This window comes from Cimex lectularius, unplaced genomic scaffold, assembly GCF_000648675.2.
Source record: "Cimex lectularius strain Harlan isolate CLEC.00 unplaced genomic scaffold, Clec_2.1 scaffold167, whole genome shotgun sequence".
Lineage (NCBI taxonomy): Eukaryota > Metazoa > Arthropoda > Insecta > Hemiptera > Cimicidae > Cimex > Cimex lectularius.
In genome coordinates this window covers 448,685-474,067 of record NW_019392811.1, presented here as the reverse complement: position 1 = coordinate 474,067, position 25,383 = coordinate 448,685, and the positions used below count along the sequence as shown (strand labels likewise).

Genomic DNA, 25,383 nt, shown 5'->3' with positions numbered 1-25,383 from the left:
AACAGCACAATTCTATTATTTACGATATTAGGTTCTATCGATTATACGGCCGACTCAAACACAAATAAAAAATGTAATAATATTAACAATAATAATACCTGGGGTGGGTGATTCTCGAGTCTGCCGGCAATTTACTGTAAATACCAAAAGCTGGAATTGCCAGTGGACTACGAGGCTCAACTTGGCAAGGTTTGCATGTATGTACGTACAGGATTTAAGTCTGTCACACAGATGGACAAAAACCTTTTCCAGACGGTTTTAGCAATGAAACTCAGCTATCTGCAGGTGCACGAACTAATAACGTAGCAGGAGAGGTCTTGAGCGGAGTGGATGGCAGTGAGTTGGACCTGTATCGTCTCAATGTAGACCTAGACCCGTTATTTACACACGGAGCAGTGAGAAAGAGAGGGAGAGAGAGAGAGAGAGAGAGAGAGAGAGAGAGAGAGAGAGAGAGAGTAAAAGATTTGTCCCTGAAAGTCTGAAATCTCTACGGAAGAGAGAAAGAGCAAGCAAGTCCCACTATGGATAACATAGATATACATTAAAAACTTTGGTATCTCCCAAGACTTTGTTAAGTTAACTCGTCAAAAAAAAGCGAAAACTTCTAAATCTTTGTTGGGGAATACGCCAATCTGTACTGAACGCTACCTGTAAGTTGAGGGCAATTACCATGGTCGTCAACGGATTTTCGAATACGCTCCACGTTTTGAGACGGAGTTTATAATTTTCTTTGAGACACAACCTTGCATACCAAAATCCAAAAAAGAAGGATTAGGCGAAATGAAAAAGGTGGTTATGGTCCTTCCGGTTTTAACTCACGCAAAGGAGTATATCATTAGAACCACTCGACGGTCAGGGGAGTAATAGTCTTTTTTATTACTTGTTTTTACGAGCGTACTTTCACTAAATATGAACTCTCGGGTTCTTGAAAAAAAGCCCATTTGTATGTCGGGTTCGAAACCAGCGGCCGTGCATCCGAACCCGGGACCTTTACTTTTCAGTGATAAACGTCATGTCTTAACCGTTGCGGCCACCGGCGCCCCCAGAGCCATTTTTTTTATTATTACTGTTTATTATGTTATTTAACATGTTATTTAACATTTCTTTAGATAGTAAAAAAAGTGTTACTGTGTCATTGATATTTTGTGTATACCTTTGATCGGTTTCTTATTAAAACAATGAAAGGTAAAATTTATTTAGAAATAAATAACAGTTAATTTAATTACATTATATTTTGTTTGCATTGGTCAAATTAACCTCAGTATAAATAATAAGTTTAAATTAATTTTAATTTAACGCCGGCATAGCCTGAATCTCAATTAGAGGATTCCTCTTTTGATAGCTTGAAATATTGAGAAAGCGATTATTTATTTTCGGAAGAATCTTTTCGTCTTGGTTTTTTCATGACTTAAAGCTTCCCCTTCGGCCGATAATGTCTTAACATTTTCACCAGATTTAAGACTTGATTTATATCCAATAAATCTCCTTATTTACAGCCTTTCCCTTGGGAAGAAAAAAAAGTACTTATCACATAATCAAGATAAGCTGTCTTTGGGCAGCAAAACAATAACGGAAAGTTCAAATAAACAATTTGTTGTTATTTTTCCCACTATAAAAAAATATTCATTTTATCGTGATATTAAATGCATGGAAACAGTTTATTATACAAATTAATCCGGATTATATTTTCGCACCGTGTTGTTCTCTTTGCAAGGAAACGATAGAATTATTATGTACGCGGAAAATAATTTATGATCTATTAAATTAACTTAAATAGAACTATTGAAAACTGGCCTGTCTGTCCTAATCTACATTTACTTTTGAACCACTTATTATTACGTTATTATTTATTATTATTTAATAACAGAAGAACAAATTTCATTAATGAACTAGGTACCTAAATAAAAAGAGTTGTACATTATTAATAAAAATTTAATATAACAATAAAATTGTTTAAGAAACAACCCTAAATTTTCAGGTTGTTAATCGTTTGAAAAAAAAAAAAAAAAAAGAGAGAGAGAGAGAGAGAGAGGGAGACATGGGGATACAAAAATTGCTTATTTCAGCCTAAACGTTTTGTGTGGACACATTTAGATATTTCTGAATCCTATTATGTTTATTTTACGTTTTGAAAAAAAGAACAAGAATAGTAAAAAGTAGATTATCATGATAGACGTCTTGTTCCAGTGCGGTTTAGAGATTTTCAACTATCCTTGTCCCCTTTGACGTTGACATGGCCAACTTTGATAAAGTCCTCCTTCATACGCCCAAGTTAAATGTAGGGAAAATCCAATACAAAACCATCATATTCAGCCGGTAGATAAGCCCTCCTCTTCACTTCATGAAAGCTCTTCTCGCCGAATCTCACACAGAAGGTGATCACGTCCCTCCACCATGGGCTATTTATCGACAATGGCTGACTTGGATTACCCTAAGACGCACATAAGGGGCAGAAGTCGCTAAAAGATCCTTTTAAGATTGCTAGACAAAAGTTTCCAATGATCCACGACGACCTCGATATTCGAAGACGTTTTCGAACCCCTATCTTCTCCCAACAATCACGTACTACCCGAGTTATCATCCTGCTTATTACCAGGTAATCCTCCAAGATATCTCAAGCCCGAGACCTTTATCACGAGTGTGATAAGCCGCCCCTTATAATATCAATGTTTAACTGATACCACGTTGTCGATTCCTTCTATTAGTCGGAAATATATTTAAATAAGATTACTGAAGATGGACAATTTTCAGGGATTCCTTTCTGAAGTGGATTATTATTTGAGAGTCTGCTGGCTTCTCACCGTCGAAATGGGTGTTTGTCGTTTTAACTTGTGACACTGTTATTGCCACGCCTCAGCACGATACGAGTCCTTTCCACAGTTATGGTCTACTAGAGTTTATGGGTCAAGTGGAGGACCGGAAAATATATCGAGAAATATCGCAAATTTTTTCCATTTCAGGAATAATCTCTGACCCGTCCGTGCCCATTTTTTTGCAAGGCGATTAGAATATTTTAAACTAGTTTTAGGCCAAGCCGCAAATATCTATCAACATTTACAAATTATATACCTAGTTTTTAATAGAAACGTACGATCAACTTGGGCGAAAACCAACTGCAACCCATGAAAACAATTTATAACGAACTAGACACATTTATGCTAAGAGAAGTATGACTTCTTAAATCAAGAGTAAGCCACTCTAATTTCCCCGCGTGTAATTGTGAAGAAGCAGGAACTTATGGCAAGATAAGTTGCTTCTTGTAAGTAATGGATTGTAGTGCATCCAGATTTAATTTTGAACTAAATAAAGTGAGTCAACAGCACATCATTGGCTGAAGCGTATTGAATACACTAATGACTGGAGATGGTAAAAAAACAAAAAAAACAAAGGCTATTAAATCAAGGAGATAAGGTTTTCTCTTGCGAAACTACCGGAATTTCGGGCCGACTTCTTTGGAAGTAGTAAACTGCGTTGAGGTAAGTGATATCAACTGACAATCATCAAATTCTGCATTTTGTACTTGTTTGCTGACGTAGAAAAAATCTATGAGAAAAGAGTAAATAGAAAGGAAGTAGAATTTTATAGCAATGCAAGAAATGGATTCTGGTACAAGTAAAATAAAAAGAAGAAGAAGCATTGATTGGATTGTAGTAAATTGAATGCGACAGTTGAAGAACGTTTATCTAAAAAATAAATAAAAAAGTAAGGATGACGATTTGCCTGAATACTTGTGGTTGGAAGGATTGATGCACCGGATGTTGGATGGCTTGACAGTTCCACTCTGTATGTCCAAAATCCATAAAATGCAGTAAAGTCTTATAAGGTTACTTTAGTGTCAAGACAGATTTCGTTCCTAGAACTTCTCATAGTTGTCCAAGTCTTATGTTAAGTTGTCTCACTATTGACACTGGATGAGGTAACATAAAAATAATAAATAAATATAACTAATTAGGAATATACCTGACCCCTCCATTCAAAAGCACGTCAAAGACGATCGCGCGAATCCAAATTCGCTATTGGCTTTACATGTTAAAGTAAAATTGATAATGCAAATACTCAGATTGACTGAAAACTATAGGTCTTTTTTTTGTGACTCCTAGATGACTTTATGACATGTATAGCTCATGGCATTTCTAGAATACGACCCTACAGAAAAAGGTCAAGCTCGTTTTTTACCAACAATTATACAAATTGCAAACAAATAGCCAATTTCTGTTGCACAATAGGCCAGTATTGGTCGTGGTGCGGAAGTTCGTAAAGAGGCCGAATCCTTCTAACATTAATTTTTACGACTGACTATATAATCCCGGAAACAATCTCTGCAATATCAATCACAATAGAAAAAATCAAGAGAAAATTAAATACAATTGAATCCGATCAAGTATATTGTAAGTAAGCCCAAAACACGATCAATCAAACATTAGTAAAGGACGGTTGAAATGCATGCTATCAATGCTTGTGCCATGGAAAAATCTTAAAAGTGGTTGCACTGAAAACAAAATCCTCTTTAGATCATGCACTGAAGCGGGTCTAAAAGCATTTCGATTACTCTTTCAATTTGTTCAAGTGGATTGTCAATATGTACATGTTAAGATTGAGACTTTTTTGTAGGGAAACTCTCGTATTTTTGGCTGTTCCTTTTGAAGAAACCCGTCTTTGTTTTTATATTGCCTTGGTAATGTAATATTTTCATAACAACAAACGAGACTACTCATCTTACAGATTTTGCGAGATAAAAGAAATATTGTTTTTTTTATTTTATTTCGTCTTAAAATTGTTCCAACACCGTGTTACTTTACAAGAAATTACTTCATTTATATACACAAAAATTGATATTATAACAAAAAATAAAATGTGTGGTGTTTAGTGACCGTTAGTTAATGATTATTTGGAGATCATGAGATGCGGTCTGGTGTTTAGAAAAACATTTTCTTTATCGTGTCAACGTTTCGATCTTTACTGAGATCATCTTCCAGGCTCAAAGTGTTTGTTTCTGTGTAGATGTGTCATTATTGTGTGTCGTGTTGAGAGGACCCAACTGTGATTGGGGAATGAAATGCGAAGAGGTCAAAAGGACAGTAAGCCTCGTTCAATAAACCTTTGAAAACCTAAAGTATTAAAAATTAACGAAACCTTATTCCGCTTCTTTCCTATAAAAAATGGTCTTCATTGCATTTTTAAATATAAAATATCGATATTTTATTTAGTAGCCTGGAAGTAAAATAACACGGAAACAGCAAATATTGCTAAATAAAATACTATTATTATTGGATATGTAAAATGGATGTACATCATTATGTACGGGTTGAAATGTTTGGATAAGACTAATTACTTTATTAGAAATATCAATACCAAACATCGTATTTAGATTTGTAAAACGTTAATATTTTTATCACAATTTAATTTTTTAATCGACTTTCGTTTATTATTTTTATAAAAAAATATTTCCATCTTATAGTTATGCATTTTTATTTGTTTATATAAATATTTTGAATTTTTGTTTTTATTACAAAAAGGTAATGAATTTACAGGTTTGTTAATGGTTGTGTGAACAAAATGACGAATTGTTCGACCTTCTTCTTTTATTTTTTCATTGAAATTTATTATTGGCAACAATAAAAAACGAGAAAGGTGGATCAGTGCGTAATTTCTTTCATATAACCCCGTAATTCTGACAAACAACATTTACGATTGGACCTGGCGCTGGGAAACGGAAATTCAAAAAACCCGGCAAAGTTTTCTCATGGAACGCTTAAGATAAATTTGGTGAGGAGGAGCGGTGTGATACGGAAAAGGTCTATTTCCTTTCACTCAGTGAAAGAATCGTGTTCCCATCTCTAGAAAGTGTCATGTTCACATTTTTGTTTTTTTATTGTCATTTTCCACCGCTTCAACCGCTGCTCATGGGTTTGCAGCATTCCGGATGAGATGATAAGATCTTTGTGAGAATCAAGTATCATGGTATCATCCGCGTAGGTGATAGGGATAGTTTCAAAAAAGGTAGGAATGTTTGTGGCGTATAATGTGTAGACGATTGTTCCTAAGATACTTCCTTTCGGTACCCCTGCTTCTACAATTCAAATTTAGTGCAATAAATTGTCAATATTACTGCATATTGTTTCAGTTTTTGATTTTATACAATTTCTTCAATAGAAATATCCATTAAATATTTATGTTTTATATCTTAGCCGAATAAATAAGAATAACTAACTACCATTTAGTAAAATACGGATATTGTTGAATAATAAATATCGATTTGTTAGTTATCATTTTTTAAATTTCTATATGCTTTAAATATATTTTAATTTTTCTTTTTTATTAAAAAGTAAATAAATATAGACTTTTTGATATTGTCGGTTGTTGTTACACTCGGCACAACTAAACCCGGGCTTTAGTCTTTACGGCGTTCGAGTTATACAGTACCATCAAGACAGAAATACGCTGCGGGTTTAACGTACGCTTCCGCCTTGGAGAAGTGCTATCCAATGGGGGAAATATTTGTGAGGAGGAAAACATGAATGGAAAACTTTAAAATTAATAATAATATTCAAGTGGATTTCAAGGGAAAAATTGTAAAATGAGAAATACTGGTCCATTCGTGTAACTATGCCAAATCTCAATGATTATCGAATACCACGTAAACCTATTTTACCATTCAACAAACGTTAAGACACAGGATTTCTTCCCTGATAAAGTGCCATACCGATCATTATTCTAAGTGTGTCAGGGTGATTCAATTAAGTCAAGTCTCTTTTATAATGTCATAGCTGGTGGGCGTGTGTGCTGGCGTTTTGTTTGTTGGTCGGTGCCTTTGGTGGTTTAACCCTAGTTTTTTCATTCGTTCCAGTCACTGTGATCTGTTGTTGATTGTTATATTTATGAGTTTTTTAGAGTTAAATGTGTTGTGCTTGCATAGCCCCAATCCCAAAAAGTAAAGTGTTAAGGATCATGGACGTTGTCCCTTGTTATATAAAAGAAAATCATTTAGGACCTGAAAATCCCTGTTTATTTTGTGATAGATAAAAGAATTGTTCAGTAATACTTTGTCAAATTTTATAAAAATATTTCCAAGTATAAAACGTTATAATTGTATATTATCTTGTAAGTAATAAACATTCATCATTACGTTGATTTGTCTTGAATAATAGGAATTATCCTGATTAATGAGGATGCCGCACAGGGGAAAAGGTTCCAAATAGTTTAAGAATCGTAGCCTTTAAATGGAGGGCAGTGAAAGGATTTGGCCAGGGCGCCAGATCGTCGCCCAGTTGTTTATCCGACTTCCGTTTGCTCTGGCATCGTGAAATACTGCAGTATTTTACATTTTATTTTGTTTTTCGAAATGATAATCTGATAAATTCTTGCACAAATAAATTCAATTTTGAATCAATTAATAGTTTTCGTACTAATTACTTTATAAGTATTTTATTGCTTTTTCCTAATAACGCCCATGGTAAATCCTTTTTACGACCACCTAAACAAGAGCCGTTGATGTTTCACTGATTCATCATTTGTAAAAAGTAGACGAAATCTTTGCACTGTCCCATTGCTGAATCATTAATACAAGCAAACGCTATTATTCTTCAATCACTGTTGTAATAACAATCCCTAGAGGCCATTCATCAAACCGTTTTTGCTTGGAAATTGATCAGGCCATTGGACTCTTTTACAAGCCAAACTCGACACGTTAAGGACAAGCAGTCAAAAAGTCTGGGATAGGAAAACAAGGAGGGTTAACGGTGCGGCATGTTGTTTTGTCATTGCCGTGCCGCGTTGGTCGAATACAGTTAACTTTTTACGGTCATCCCTCATCCAAAACTTGGGTTTCTGACATGTTCAATTTGTACATGTGCCAGTAGGTGGATAATAGAAGGATCTTATTTTGGCACAATCCGGACGTTCTAGACTGCAGAATCTTACCGTGTTTTTACATTTCAGAGGCAGGACGTCAAGTTTCATCCCGCTGTTCACAAACAAGAGAGAATATTATTAATCCATCTATCTCGCTCATACCTTTTAGACAGAGCTTCCAGCCTTCAAAGCTGGTAATTTAGCTAAAAGAACTCTTAGTTAGTTTAGAGTTTTAAGAGCTAAGAGTATTTTTAGCTCAATTAACTGCTTTGAAGGTAGACCAGGGACGTGGCCGGAAATACATAGCAATTGAAATATATGGCTTAAAATAAATAATTGGTGTTTTTAATTTAAAAAAACCGTAGATTTAAAAGAGTTTTTATTTAAATTATAACAACAGACAAGTAAAGATTTCCAACCTTATATATTCAACAATAACAAGATTTGTCAGTTATCCATTATTCCTTCGTTCTGAATTCGTCACTCAGTGGAAAGGATCACTACAGATTTATTTTAATTGTCACCTCCGCTGCGAAGAAACTCTCGAAGCAGAGCGAACATTAATTTCTCAAATTTCTAAAAGCTTCACCGATGCCAACCTTTTGTCAATTTCTTTTTGTCACCCCTCTGGTTCAATGGGAAAATAAGCCCCAGGAGAAAATGTCAACATCTTTTGTACCTCATAATCTGTATCCGTTATGAAAAGTGGATATCGACCGGTGTTGATCCCGGTAAAACGTTCCTACAGAAAAAAATCAAAATTACAGAATAAAAATAAAAACTCAGAATATATTACAAAAAGATCCCTGGAGTAGAATTTATTTTGAACCATTTCCAAAGGCGTTATAGTGCCTGGGTTTGTAAAGCGATATTTGTTCCGGGAAAACACAATTGCTTGCCCGCCCTTTGTTTATCAACAGGGAACAGATTATTTTCGTAGATCTATCTTTGTAGATGATTAATAATATCAATAATATAGTTTTGTCTGAGCTTTTGTTGTTTATAAAAAGTGTAGTACGAGCATTATCTGTTTGAATTTTAACACTTTTATGTTACCGATTAATTAAAATACTCTTAATAGAGACTTGCTTGTTTTTAAATTTAGATCAGAAGGTTTAAAATTTTAATTGTAAAATCCATTAGATAATATCTGCACTATGTCTTCTATTCTTGTAACACACCCTATATAATGTCCCAGTTTTCTGTTGAATTTTCTCGAATGAACTTACGTTACATCCTATACTAAATATACTGCTCAGATACCAGCCCAATTAATATAAAATTCTTAGATCTAAAAAGCAACAAGGAAAGTATATATTTAATTTTTTTTCATTGAAACTATCCTTTTAAAATAGGATTGTCAGTACAGAATCACAACAGAATTACAACAAAAACAACACTCATGATAGTCATAAACTTTAATTGTTAATATAAAGACAGTTATAAAGTTACTAAAGTTACAAAAAGAGCCCGCAATGAAGTTGTTGGTGGGTTAGTTCATATTATATTTGGTAGGATCGGGGATATGGTCCAAAGAATGTTCTGGTGTGGAAACTACGCCAACCTGTCGGTGTTTTATTTCACCTTCCTCAGAACAATGTTTTCAATAAATAAATAGATAAATAAATGGCACTTATTACAAACTATTTTCACAGACAAAATCAACATAAAAAAAAACGTCTTTTTGTTTACGTTGATTTTGTCTGTGATAATAAGTGTGTGTTTGTAATAAGTGCCATTTATTTATTTATCTATTTATTTATGGAAAACATTGTTCTACGTATAAGAAATGACAAAAAAGAGTGAAAAAACATTTATTATATTAACATACACAGGTTGATAAGAAAAAAAAACAGTTTTAAACACTGACAGAGAAGCTAGCCTTGAGGTAGGTGAAATAAAACACTAAAAGCTAAATAAACATCATATATTTTTGTTTGAGCTTTTGTGGGTTATAGAAAGTGTAGTACGAGAATTATCTGTTTGGATTTTAACACTTTGATGTTAGCGATTAATTATTAAAATACTCTTAATAGAGACTTGCTTGTTTTTAAATTTAGATCAGAAGGTTTAAAATTTTTGCGTAGTTTCAATACCAGAACACCCTTTGGACCCCGATCCTACCAAATATATCGTTGAATATCGCTGGTCGATCTCTTTTCATCATTACTTCATATTGTTAGGGCCATAATCAGGACGTGCCGAGATACAGATTAATTCTACTAAATGTTAAAACTATTAGCATATTTGCTTTGTAATCCCAATTAGGGGTAAACTGTGCTGCTTTAAAAAAAATTACATTGATTGAATAATGTCATACCCTATTAATGAAGAGTTATAAGCCGGGCGAGGCAAGGTCCTGATTTAAACACAACATAATGATAATAGCTTTGGATGAACTTTGAAGGGCCATAAAATGTGATCTGTGTTAAAACATGTCCTATTATTCAGAAATCGTGAGATGCGGTCTGGACTCACTATTTCTGAATAATCATCAACTAACGGTCACTAATCACCACACATGTCATATTGATTGAATAAGACATAGTGAGAAAACACATCAGAGTTATAAGTAGGGTGAAGCGAGATACTGATCAATTCTGTTTAAACACAACATATTGATAGGAGGTGTGGTTACAGCTTTGAAAGCCCAGGTACGGGTAAATGTGCTTCTCTTGAAAAAATTGATGGAATAAGACTATCCTATTAACAAAACGTCAGGGTTATAAGCAGGGTGAGGAGGATACTGATTCATTCAATTTAAACGCCACATATTGATAGAAGTTGGGATGAAATTTTCATGGCCCATAATTAATAAAAAAGTACTACCTTTTAAAACATATAATGACCAAATAAATCATAGCCAGATAACACGACATCGCGGATATTGCCAAGGCAAAGAAAGATAATATTTCATTCTTTACATGCAGCATATCGCTTTAGAAGTACACAATGGAACTTTTAAGTCCCATTTGTGGGTGCTACTTTTTAAACCATATGATATCCAAAGACACAGATCATGGTCAGATAACACGACAACAGGGATATAAAGTCAAGGAAAGATACTAGTACGATTGAAGCACCAAAAAATAAATTGTTTAGTTGAGTCCTTGTCCATTTGTCAAAAAATAATCGTACCCACCTATTCGCCAAGTTTTTTCTACGTCAGTTTTTTAAAGTTTAATGAAATACCAAAACTTATGAACTTATAAATAAATAGGACGAAATTTATATAATTGTATAACGACAAACGTTAACCGGCCGGATCAAACGAGGAAAAAATCCCAGTATTGACTTTAATATTAGAACGACAACGCCCCCAACAAAGGCCCAGATAAGATCCTCAGCCCTGAAGTGACTATCAGTGCTAACGATCTCTCACGTCTGGTAGAAGAGTGGTAAAGGAATTTTACGACTATATGTACAATAAAAAAAATCTTAACCTGGCACATGTCTTTCAAACATGTCAATCAAAAGAAAATGGAAGGCACTATGACTGAAATTGGACATTTAAGGACGGATTTATATTAAGCAGGGTTTAATTGTTGGGTGAGAAATCCGTTTTAACCACCTTCTAAGAATTCACCTTTTAGCCCTTCGGGACCCCTGGTGAGCTCTGAGTGCTCGCAAATGGAATCGGTTTTCAGAAACAATTCCTAACGTTTCCTTTATACCGGCCACTCAGGTTGTAGTTTGAAGTAAAAAGATCGTTTCCGTTTGTATTTTGGCACACTTATAACGAAAAAATTTTTATAGCGAAACCTTTTCTGTCCAATGCTGCCAGTTTGGAGTCCAGCTGTTCACGATTCACGAACTTCACGTGGCAAAGAGCAGTGACAGTTGCATTAAAGTAAGTGAGAAACAGAAGATTCTCACGCTAACCTTTCTTTAATCGAAGTAAAGTGCTAAAAGAGACTTTCCCGAGTTATCGTTTGTTTTATAAAAATTTCACTTGTTTGAATTAATTGGTAAAATAAGATTTTTTTAACGTTTCAGGATTATAATCAAGACGTGCCGAGATACAGATTTTACAAACGTTTAAAAGGCTTGCATAATAAATAGTTAAGCACTCTCAACACGACACACAATAATGATACATCTACACAAAAAACAAACACCTTGAGCCCTCAAGATGATCTCAATAAAGATCAAAACGTTGGCAAAATAAAGAAAATGTTTTTCTAAACCACGTCACACCAGACCGCATCTCACGATCTCCAAATAATAATGAACAGAATTAACTCATAACTTCCAGGATAGGTAGGTATGTGGGGTTACTTCTTAGGGGATTCTTTTAGGGCAACTAACTTAATTATTTAAAGAAACACGTGTGAAAATGAGAAGTATTAATATTCATTTTGTTTTGGTCAAAACCAATTCAAACAATGAATGCACTAGAAAAGGCCATGATTGATGCTGGAGCAGCTCACTTTCACCCAGTAATCATACATCACAATAGGTCAATATTTTAAAGCTATCAGTTTTCATGATATTTGTAATAATAGCATTTTTGGTATCAAAAAGGAAAATAATTAAACACACACACTAACTTTCTCTCTCTCACCAAATATTTTAAAAAATGTATAAATTAATTTTTTAAGAAATGAAAAAACAATGTAGAAATAAGAAACATGTATTTATTTATTCGTTAGCAATCCGGTAAAGTAGAGAAAGGTTGCTCAATGTGTCCTAAGTATTTTAAGGGTGCAAAATGAGAATTTTACTTGAGCCCATCTGCGAGTATTTATAGTAGCAAAAATATATGTTTTATTGTATTTAGTACTGATGGTTTTGTGGTCTAAGCATGTGAATGTATTTATTGGCAAGAATGTCTAGTGAGTGAGATGGCCAATTGCGAAATATTGAGTACACAATCGACCCTCAATTAAGTTATATAATAGGTGTAAAGGCCGATGGAAGAATATCAAGTCCTCAACACCCCTAACTGTGTGAATTGTATATAAATAAGAAAAAATGTATTAAGAGTGAGTCAGAGTGGATACGGGATATGGGTTTAGATTAGGGGGCTGAAATGACATAGCTGTTGATAGCCCCTCAAGCTCAACCTCTATAACAACGTATAACAGGACACGATCTAGTTTGAAAACGACGTTTATTTTACCTCAAATACAACCTACATATACCAGACTAATAATTATGCGAGTCAATATTATATACCAGTTATACAACAATAATTCAATAATAGTTATTATTGAAAAAACAATACAAAAGTCCTCACTCTCTCTCTCACTCTCTCTCTCTCTCTCTCTCTCTCTCTCTCACGCAGGTTTTTTTAATATTTATTTGTTTGTGCACGTCTCCTTTTTCCTTCTCAGTCTCTTTGTCAGCCTGTTTCTGTATCCGTCTGTTATTCAGTCACTCTCACTCTGGTGTGCAACAAGGTATAATTCGTGTTAATCGTTTCCTGTTTTACTAGCACGATGCACCCGATTTTGGAATAATTTTTAAGCCTAGGTTCATTTTTGAAATATACAACAACCGAAAGCCAGATGAACTGATTTATTTTATTAACTTTTTTAGAACTTTTTTTAACAATTTAACATTTTTCCGAGAGAGGTAAATGCATAAGAATATGAAATTGTAATAGTTTAAAAACAATTCGCAATCTTGATCTTTCAACGCCCGTATTATGTACAATCGTTTCTGGCCTATGCGGGCTTTGTGAGGATGCCAACTCGACAAAGACGAAAATCCCTGAATCCCGGAATGGTACGCGGGGAAAAGAAATAGGCTGAGAGTTTTCACAAAACCAGGACAACGTAAATCAAGTAAATAATTGAATGTTCAAGAGACACCTACTCACACCCTTCAAACCCACAGACAAATAGAGAGAGAGAATGAGAGAGAGAGAGAGAGAGAGAGAGAGAGAGAGAGAGCACAGCTGTGCTGAATGTTTGTAGGGAGTGAGACTATGAAAATATAGTTGATTACACTTAAATTCTCGTTAGGTGTGATAAAAGTTTGTACAGATGCTGATATAATCACCAAAAGCATGGCAAAAAATGAATTGCTTCTGTTATATCACCCTTTTCATAACCTTTATTACCAGTTATATAAAATAAATGGTGATTGATTGAGTTTAAATAGAAATTTTTCTCCGATGTTTATTTATATTTATATGAAATAAATAAATTGTACGGCATAACATATAAATATATTACAAATTGGCGTAAGAGAGATCAAAATTGTTATCTTAAGACAAAATAAAATAATCAGCTTGAAACTAATTTATCGGAGATTGCCTTAGAGCAGTAGGTCTTGGAAATAATATAGTTCTATTACCATGAATAGTTTATTGTTAGGATTTTGAACGGGCCATGATTTGAACAAAAATACTGCGCGTAGCCCTAATGAAATGTTAGCCTATCATTTTGTGTTATAATTTTTCTGAAACCACATGTTGTAAAATTGATGTTGCATATGTGTATGTAAACGTCACCAAGGAGATAGCATCTCGAGTGGTCGGTGATTAGTGTGTCGGATGGCTTGATGTCGTTAATCTGTCAGAAATTGAATAATGCCACCGGTTCGGTCATCCTTTGGATAAGAGTCCCTTCCTGAGATTAATCTCCTCGAAATCCACGAGATCGCTAGGCTGAATAAAAATTATTTCATTGCACTTCTGATTCGGGATTCTTTCGGTACCGATAGTAATGAGTCCGGCCTCCACAATTCAACTCTAGTCATTAACAAATTTTTATTAATTGTATTGTAAAAAAAATATTGTAAACTCTTACAATTCACGGAACAATCTTTGTACATAATTTACATGATAATATAAAAAACTGTAATGCATGTTCTTGATATAACCTCTAAATTTTGCCAGAAATGATATGGCATTATTTGAAGTAGTCTGGAAAATCGTTGCCAAACCTACATACATTTTCAAGATAAGCATTCAGATGTAATGTATGTAAAAGTAATTTTTAAATTTGATCCTATTCCATCATTAGGTGGTTCATACATAGTATAAAACAAAATTGCTTATTTGACGAAATAGTACAAAGTTTTATCCTCAACTTGTGGAAAAGATAATTGAAGATACAATAATTGGAAAAGGAATTGTTAAAGAGATAGAAAAAGAGATAAATAGAAAAATAAAGGCAAAATAGGAGATAAAAGAGAGAGAGTGAAAGAAAGAGAACGCTAGAAAAATGAAAAAGAGAGATCTTAAAACGTGATAGAAAAAAAGAATGAGAATACTATAAATTATAAAATGGATACATAAATACCCAAAAAGATTATAATAAAAGAGAGAGAGAGAGAGAGAGAGAGAGAGAGAGAGAGAGAGAGAGAAAGCAGAGAGAGTAAGAAAGTGAGAGAGAGGGTGGAAGAGAAAAAGCGACAGAAATATGAAAAGAGCAAGAAACGAAAGATACAAAGAGACCTTAAAAGCAAAACTCATAGAGAAATCCCTAAAAAAAGAAAGAGACAACTAGGAATAATGTATTGTATACTTTGATAATTTGGTAGATTGGATAAAGAAAGAGTAGCCGAAAAGATAGCAAGACTGAATGGAGAGAGAAAGAGTAAGTGAATATGACAGAGGCAGAGAGAGAAAGGAAGAGAGAGAGAGAGAGAAATGGAAATAGCGATCGAATGCGAATGTGTGTGTGTGTGTGTGTGTGTGTGTGTGTGTGTGTGTGAGAGAGAGAGAGAGAGAGAGAGAGAGATAAGGAGAGATGAGAAATAGCAAGAAAACGTGAACAGAAAGATCTAGAAATCACGAACAGAGAACTTAGAAGCTCACAGATAAAAAAACAGCAGACAAATTGAAAGGAAAAGTTAGAAATAATATAATCGATGCATAGATTTATAGTTATATAAAGTAGAGAAAGAAAGAGTGAACAAAAATATACAGAGAGTGCTTTTAAGCATGACAGATACAGAATGGTAGAAAAAGAGATACAGGTGAATTATAAGAGAATAGGGATATATAAATAAAAAATAAAGGAGATAGATAAAGCAAACAAATTTGAAGAGATTTGAATATTTAGATCATGCTCATATAAATATCCAGTTCGATATCTATTCTTACCATCTTGTCATCGTCAACTGTCGTCGTTCTCCCTTCCTGATTGACATTTTTTTGACATTCTCAAGACATATTTTTTGGAAGGATACCAATATGAAGCGACTTCAATACTTCGGGTTCGCTTGTTACGGCTTGTTTTTCATTTCTGGTACGTCTGTCCGTTTCAATTCTTCTGGTAGTATTTTATTCACCATAGTTTATTTTTAAACACTTCTAAAACACAAAACCAGCGAGGACAGACTTTAACGATCAAGCTGTAGGTCTACAATCATGAAGCCCTTCGGTTGGCAATTAATCGAGTTTTTTCCTGCATAAAGTCTTAATCTTAAAAAAATCAAAATCTTAAGATTTTGAATGTAAGTTTCAGACACTAAAGTAGAAAAATATTTTGGCTTTACTGTTATACTAAAATGTGTTAAAGAGTCGGTAAAAGAATTCTGAGGTCGGATTTCAATGGAAAGCAAAATGAAAAATTACAGTTTAACTTGTTTTATGCCTCAACAACCCCATAAAGCCGCCGTGTTTTGTCCGTCAGCTGAGTCTTTATAAAACAACGGTCTCACTTCCCCGAGGAAAAAACACAAACAAACAGCCCCATTTTAACTGTAAAAGCACTTTGACCTCGCTATAAACCAAATTTAATCCGTCGTAACAAAATGGATTTGGATTAGAATTAATCTTGCATGTGATGAAACGTAACATGCGACGAGGTCGGTGTTGTAAAGTTGAGATGAGTTTCTGGATACTAATCGGTGGTTAGTCTCTATAGAGCGGCCTGTTAGGTTACTCTTGTTAACTACCCTCCAACTAGATCCCTGTACTCGACTGATAATACTCTTATCTCAACAGGGCTTAACGTAGATATGTTTATGAAACCAACTCGTACTGATACAAAATTTATTAGAATTCTCTTCTAACAGGTTCTCATACAGTAATTGGGTTATAAAAGGGAAAATTCTGATGGGGATCGGTGATATGGATCGACAGAGTTCACGGTCACGTAAGAGGAATTTTTCAAGAAGGCATTCCACGCGCTCTATGTCCAGCGCAATAAAAGCTCTGGGAATTTTATCACGATCTAAAACTGACGTTCATGAGGACCATGAACGATAATTTCTATAATAAGTAATAAAAGGACGTGATGAGGGTTATTATTTTGGTAAGTCTTACAATACTAGCAACAATATTTTAAAAGCAATCTTTGTATTAGAATAGTTTAAAAACAAACAAAAATATGTAACTCGTTTTAATATTTAGACATATAACTGGATAATTTTTTGTGATTCTTTACAAAAAATATCTTTTTATTAAAAAATTATAAGAGCAATAATGTTGATTTTTTTATCGAAAATCTTTTAAACACAATTTTTTATTATATTGTGTATATTACGTTTTATCTATTCTATTAACAATATTTTTGATTACAACAAGCTATGTTCGTGTTGTGTGGGCGGTGCGTGCGTGAAGGAGAGAGCTTCGTACTTATTAAGTTTATGAAAGAAACGGATTAAGAGTGATAAATGGATAATTTTACGCTATTCCTAGAAAACCGAACATTTTAAAATACATTGTGTGCATATAACTTTTACTAAGCAAATTCTTACCAAAATTAATTTATTATAAATACATGTATGTGAAATTTATATATCTATTTACGTATCCCGTTTGTTAGGTGGAGCCTTTTCTTTCTTTTTTTTTGTACCTTTCTCTATCTGCGTTGTATTCAAGTCTCTGTTTAATTTTATCTAGCTTTCTATTTCTCTCTCTCCCTCTATCTCCCACTCCCACTCATTCATTCTCACTGCTTCCTCATTTTTTTCTAGCTCTCTCGACCTTTTTCTCTCTCTCTCTCTCACTCTCTCTCTCCCTCTCACTCACTCTCTCTATCTATCTATCTATCTATCTATCTATCTATCTATCTATCTATCTATCTATCTATCTATCTTTCTCTATCTATCTTTCTCTATCTATCTTTCTCTCTCTCTCACTCTTTCTCTCTCTCTCCCTCTCGTTCTCTTTCCCTCTCTCTCCCTCTCGTTCTCTTTCCTTCTCTTTCCCTCTCTCACTCACTCTCCCTTCAATGTTTTATTTTTGTAACATCTATCTTTCTCTCTCTCTTTCTCTCTCTCTCTCTCTCTCTCTCTCTCTCTCTCTCTCTCTCGCTCACTCTATCTCTCTCACTCACTCTATCTCGTTTTCAAATAAACATTCCGAACACTGTAAAAATTTTTTTTTAATTATTGAAATTAGCTTTTAAAGCTTAAAGTAGTAAGTAGGAGGAATATCAACAGTTTGGTCATGTTTATATTAATTTTACTTCTTTTTCCTCAAAAATTTGTTGTTTTTTTAACTCGTTTTGAATTTCATAAGGGTATTAACTTCTGTTTTAGAACCCTCCAGCGTTTTACGAGCTTTTCTCCTTTCTCATACCCATACATGTAATCTAACTTTCTTTTGACTATGTTCCTCCATTTTCGTTCTTTTTTGCCTTTTCTTCATCGTGAATTAAGACTCTTTCAGGTTTTTGCATGTTCTAAACAATCAGATTTTCATAATGTGCACTTTTTCTAAATGTTCTAAACTGATTTGATAATAAATTTTTAAATCGTTAAGTAGATGAGTTAAAATAGTCGAAGTTAAGGAATTGTAGCAATATGTAGATCATAAAAATAAAAGGTTTTAAGTTAAGAAAAATCAACCCATTCACAAACTTCACATTCTTGCCAAATAAACACAAATAACTTTAGGAAAATTTTCTTGCCAAAATTTTCGGCATACGTGCATAAAATTGATTTGGGAAAAATGTACAATTGTGAGGGTGTTTTTGGTATAAAGATAAGGTTAGTCTTGTCTGCCATAAAAATAATTCGTTTCAAGAATGTGATCAATTTTTTATGGTTTCTTTAAGATTTATAAATAAATTGAGTGTGTGGCTACCTGTCTGATTTTATTGTTTCTTTCTATATTGTGTTTTCTATGTACATTCGTAGTGTTAAAATGTTCAAAACTTTGGTATTTTCGAAACGCGATATTTTTCATTTTAATGTGTAGCCATATGATCCATGTCGTTCATTCAAAATCTAATTCAAATTTCAGTAGAACGTCAATGATTTAAGATTAAACCCCATCCTCTCTGAGGTCTAATTGACCCGTAATGACGGTAACTTCAACGGCTCATATCACCTCATGCGTCCTTAAAAGTAAAGAAGCACCTTTTGAGGAAAGCGGTTCAAACTCAATAATCCTTTACCGACTCAGTGACCTGTACAAATACGATTTACCTCTGCATTTACACTCCACACGCGTAAATCTCATCCCTGCACAACTTTATTTAACGTAACAGATAATATCCAAGGAAATTTGAAAATTTAAAGAAAACTAGTGGTTAATGAAAACGATAATTCATATACAAAATCTGATCAATCAAGAATGATTTCTTAAATATAATAATTTGAACATAAGAAAGATTTAAATGATTTACACTAGTTTAGGTAGGAAACATCAATGAGCTGCTTGATGTACGCTGATAACATCGTCCTCTTAGCAAGCGAGCCGCGTACACTATAAAATATAATTAATCAACTACACGTTTATTGTCAGCTGTGACCCCTAGCTATTAAAAAACAGTCAAAAATAAAGGTGTTTAAAAAAAGGAGCGATAAGCACACAATGAAAGGTGGTTTTTGGGAAAAAATAAATAGAGTGTCGCGGTACAAGTATTTGGGACTTACTTTGACTTTTCTGATCTCGTACGAATTTCATTTCTATGCAAAGTTGACTGTATGTAAAATAAGCATAGGTTCAATCTGAAATACTCTCATAAAGAATAATCGTGTTTCTTTAAATAGAAAATATAATGTGTTTGATTCTGTGAACAAAACTGTTATGTGCTAGGGGGCTGCAGGGAACACTCTGAATTAGAGAAATTACAAAAGAATTTTAAAGAAAAACTGTTCCTCCTTCCCAGTTGTATATCCAATTACTTAGATTGTTTTCAATAAGGCCGACTCCCTTTCTTTTTTAAACCGTCTGGCTTCACATTAGCTATGTAAATAAATCGAAAAAGTCACGATCTCCTCATAAAAAACTTAGCAGATTGTATTATAACTAGAAAAATCGACAGGTTGAATGAAATATATGAGTTATGCTGCCAATTCGATTTAGCGTGGACCGTGTCTATGAAAAAGAACGTAATTATGAAAATTCTTTAATAGAAAAAGTTTTAGAAAAACTAAGTTTTATGGGAAATTTATATAATGCTAGAAGTGCAGCCAAATTCCATTTTATATATAAAATATTAAATTCAACTTGGCGAACATAAATACATGAATAATAAAAATAGGTGGTATTTTATGGCTGCATTATTTAAGATCAGGTTTAAATTAATGCAACTTAATTACACAGTGGGTAGACCTCAGGGTCAGCAGAAGTGTGCAATATGGGAGCTACTGAAAACATACCACTTCATAACACTATGCGCAATCTTAAAATAATACCGTAAAAAAGGTGTTGCAAAAAATAAAAATTAGAATGGGAAGAATTTATTATTGGAATGTACCAACTAGAAAAAATTTAATTGCTTACGTGTTACAACCATGTAATTACAGAAAAAATTTAATTAAAAAATTCAACTTTTAGTTTGGAACTTTATATATCCTTTTTGTTTTTAAATTGTTTTTAAACACATTTGAGTCAACACTCTTACAGAAGGACAACGTTCATGTAGTTTGTATTTGTAATACTTTGTAACACAAAACAATGTTTTCTATTGTGAATATTATTAATATGCATTTATTATTATTACAAGAAAGATATTTTAAATGGTTGGTCAATTTGTATGAAATATTCAGTTTGAGATTTTAGGTTTTAATATTTTCCAATGGGAAGGACTGATATGAAAAATTTTCATAAAGGCTTTACCACCTTTTTAATGAATTTCTAGTCGGAACATCGGAAGAAGAATAATGTAAGCCAGCGGGCTCAAAAATTAAAAAAAAGCTTATAAAGTAGGAAATGCCACCCCATTTTCAATATCTGTCTGAATGGGAGATTATTAGGAAATGAATGGCATCAATCATGGCCTGGGCCCATCACTGATAAAGATCTTGATGTTTTACACAACACGGCAAATTTTTAATATTTCCACGCACAGGAGACTTGTCGTTTTTCTTTCGAACGGCTTGAACTGGAAGGGAAGTTCTGCAATAAGCTCCTGAACAGGAAGGAAGTTAGGTATTCAAACTTTTAACTAAGCACTCTTATAAAAAAACCGAACGTTATGTTTAATAAGACAGATACAACGAATTGTTTATCGATTAAGACTTTTGTTAAATCCTTAGAAACGATTTGTTGAATGCATGAGGGAACATTGAGTTAAGAACCTGTAACAATGGTTTACCTAAGACTGATTTTACTTGTAACATCGTGTTTTATGAACATGTGGCTACTTTCTTGTTGAATTAATGAATGCACTATATTTGAAAATATTTTGGCCTTGTTAAAATATTTTGTTTTTAACATAATGTAAGTTACAGAAAAATGGTAAAGTATATCAGTAAGACAGCACATTCGGGCAGGTGTTTTTCAGTACTGCTAGTTACTAATCTATCTATATCATCCTCGACGTCTATCTAAGGTTCTTCTCATTCTGTTTAATTTTTTCTTATAAGTTGAAAAAACTCAAAATAATTACCAATTGTGGAGACAATTGTTGCGGCAAAGTGAAAACTCCCGGCGTAGTCCCATTTCGGTCTGGTCGTGTTTGAAATCAAACTGTGTAGTAAATCCGCTTGTTCTTCAGTGATGTTCGGTATGAGCTTGAGGTATGTGGCAAGGACCGGTTCAGGTTCTTCTTCGAGGAATTGGAAGAGCAACGCTCCAGCTGACATATAAGCGAGAAGAAGACCGGCGAGTAGGAGGAGGCGAGCGTTCTCCTCGCCGAGCCACCGCCAAACCATCACATCACAGCTCGGAGGCGGCACTGTTCTTCTCCGCCCCCCACCCGCGTATGCCGCCCCTTCTGACAATTTGGTGGGGATAGACGTCTCCCTCTCATACCCTTATTAATTATCCTTGGAGAATTTCCGACCGAAAAATATGTAAAGTCCTTCGTCTGAATAATACCTGTCCTGCCCTGACACGTATTTCATTAAGCCGCCTCCCCTCGACCCTTAATCCCTCTTACCTTCTCCGGTTCAACACCACAACTTAACGCTACGGCGTGTACTAGAATTAAATCGACCGACTGTTTATAAGTTAATCCCTTGTTAATTACATATTTTCCCCTCCTCAGGCAAACACATTTTCGGTTCGTTTAAAAAAAAAATTCAAAGCCTCTGGCTTACACGAACTCAAAACACCAACAAATCACGCAGGTTTTTTGCAAAGAAAAATACATTATTTACTCTTTTGGAAAAGAAAGTTTCTGGTCCTATCCTATATTATTTGTTAATTCCTCATTACAAAGCATAACTGGTCACAAACAATAGAGAAAGAGAGCATGGGTGAGATTATTGGGTTGGTCAGTTTGTCACGTTAGTTGAAAAGTTAAGCTTTTACTCTGTGGGCAGTATAGGGGTGTGTGGGCTATAACGAAATATAATTTGCACGGTCCTTGTTGAACAATTATAATTTTTAATCTGTCATAAATACATTTCATATAACTTTCTTCTGCTCTTCCAGTATAAAATGAAGTGAATTTCGAGCATTTTTTTTACATTTTTACGGTAGAAAAACGTCAAGTGTAACATTTTTCTATACACTCCGTTCTCATGCATATTGCATTATATCTAAGTGTAATAACTCCTCATAAAAGCCAATACGAAGTAAGTAAAGGGAAACTGGGAGCGTGGACGACCTCATTATAAACGTCGTATGCAGCCGGGCATGTTAGATATGGCCAAGAATGAAATAGCACTGAAGGAATTTATGTAACAATGTTAGGGTGGAGAACCACATACGACCCTCCTGCACGCTCTTCCCACTTGCAAACAACCGACCAATACGATTGAATGGAAAATACCTTTTACGACTATCCGTTTGGTCAACACCATTAAATGAATATTACATTTGTTTAACTATTCCATTGAGCGTATTAACCTAGTTAAGATAAATTGATGGTCCTAGTAAAAACGAATTAATAAATTAAAGTGCCAAGTTTTGTTGTTACAATATAAAACAATAAACATTGTTATTACAATATAAAAAAACCATTGTTTTAAATATTTTAATGCATAGGAAATATCTTGAGTATCACTGGAAACTTTCTTGCGATAGATTTTCTTGAAGACGAAAAATATCGTAATTTTCTATGGACTGATAATTTGTTAGATTAACTGAGATTAAGACAAACGGAACTGCAGGGAAAAAGCGAGAATGAGAGAGAGAGAGAGAGAGAGAGAGAGAGAGAGAGTGAGTGAGTGAGAGAGAGAGAGTGAGTGAGTGAGAGAGAGAGAGGAAGAGGGAGGAGAAAAATATAAAAATAGAGAGAGAGAAAGAGAGTGAAAAAAGATAGAAAGAGAGAAAAGGGAAGATAGATTGATTGATTGATTATCGCTTTATTTAAGAATCACTCAAGGTTTGGTCTCTAGCACCACCTTTACACCTAAAGTGAAATTACAGCTACATGATTTTATAACCTCTACTCAACCAACTATACACAACAAAGTTGAACAAATTAATTTTCTCTTATAAGCTATATACTTGTTTACTTTACTTAGTGGATTAACACATTCAAAATAAAAAGTAATCTTTAAATAATAACAAAAGTAACTTCTATCAGGAGAAAAAAGAAAGTATAGATATTTGCAATATTTGCAAGTTTAACATTATAAACTTAAGTGACAGTTCTAAAGATACATTATCAAGATCTATCACTACCTTGAGTGACTACCTTTGACTTAAGTGAGGAAAAAGAGAGAAATAAAATAATATTACAGTATATTTTTACGCATATTTTGATACAAAATAATTTTTTAGTTTTTTCTATACATACTTATTTTGTTACAATTCTGAATTTCAACTGGTAACTTTAAAAACACTCTTGCACTTTAAATTGCAAATGAATTATTAAATATTGTGGTTCTATGTTTTATAATTTGTAATTGCTTTGTTTAATTGTAATTGTTTATATCTAGTGTTTATATTATGTACAACATATCTATATTTTATTTTATATATATATTTGATACATATTATAAAGAGGGAGAGAAATAGAAAAAATGAAACAGAGAGAGAAAGAGAGAGAGAGAGAGAGAGAGAGAGAGAGAGAGAGAGTGAGTGAGAGACAAGAGAGCGGGATAGAGAGAGAGAGAAAACTATAAAAAATTAATTGATTAATCGTTTTAATAAAAATCACATAAAGTTAGGTCTCGTGGGCCTTTCTTACACATAACGAGTAACTATAATTAAAATATTTGTTTATAGTCGCAACGGACATAAAATAGAAATAACTACTTACTGTAAAAACAACAATGAAGTAAATGTATAAAATGAGAACAAGTGGAACTTATTATTTTTAACCAGAGCATATTATAGTTGAGTAACAGGGTTAGATTTAGAATTTTCGTAAAATTCTTGAAAATTAGATTAGAACTTCTAGAAATGGAACATGATTTTTCTATTTAAAAATGAAATAAAATACTAATAAATTGATTATGAACGTTTTACAAGTTAATGTAAAAGTATATAATAAAAAAGATAATAATAAAAGAAATAAATAAAAGTGTATGAGTATGTGTATGTGACGTTAACTACGAAAATATTAAATAAGGTGAATGCTAATCTGTAGTATTATCTTCAACTTGTTCCTTAATAAGTAATCTTTAAGTTTTACTTTGAATGATTTTATACGAACTCTCTGTTTCGGTATTGGGTTAAAGATTTTTGAAGTTTTTATTTTAAATGAATTGCGAAGTATTTTTGTTCTATGTTTTGGTAGGTCAGTTAAGTAATTAGCTGTACTGATATTAATGTTATATATATTGCATTGAAATTAAAAATTATAAAACTTGTAGGAAGCATTCTTAATTTGTAGTATTTTCTATAAAAAGGTTGCTATGGAATAGATTGGTAGGTCTTTAATTTTTAACGTTTTCAACATTAAAAATTTATCATATATTCTAGAATCATATTTTATGTTAAAGATATAACGGATGCACGTATTTTGTGCTTTTTAATATTTATAAAGAATAGTTGAGATCAGTCATGACGACTACGTTGTAATGAATATATTTCATTACTAAAGAATTAATTAGTTTTAAGGTTAATTTTTTTATAGCGTGCTTATTTGTGTACACTTTTTTAAAAGTATTTTATCAATTTGTGATTCCCATGCTAGAGTGTTAGTTACAGTGAAATCAAGATAATCAACATTGTTTTCAAAAGAAAGGTTTATACTATCAATAGTAACACTTGAGATATTTGCAAGGTTTATTCTGTTAATGAGCTGATAGTGACCAATTATAATGGCTTTGCAT

The 25,383-nt window shown here is 33.3% G+C and overlaps 1 protein-coding gene across 1 annotated transcript in view; it reads right to left on the bottom strand.

Moving 5' to 3' along the window:
• Positions 1 to 21,873, bottom strand: part of LOC106672419 (potassium channel subfamily K member 12-like) — a 29,733-nt gene extending 7,860 nt beyond the window's left edge. The window contains exon 1 of the mRNA XM_014403827.2: positions 21,600 to 21,873. Coding sequence (XP_014259313.2) covers positions 21,600 to 21,864 — 265 coding nt within the window. The 5' untranslated portion in view covers positions 21,865 to 21,873. The remainder of the gene's footprint in view (positions 1 to 21,599) is intronic.
• Positions 21,874 to 25,383: the final 3,510 nt, after the last annotated feature.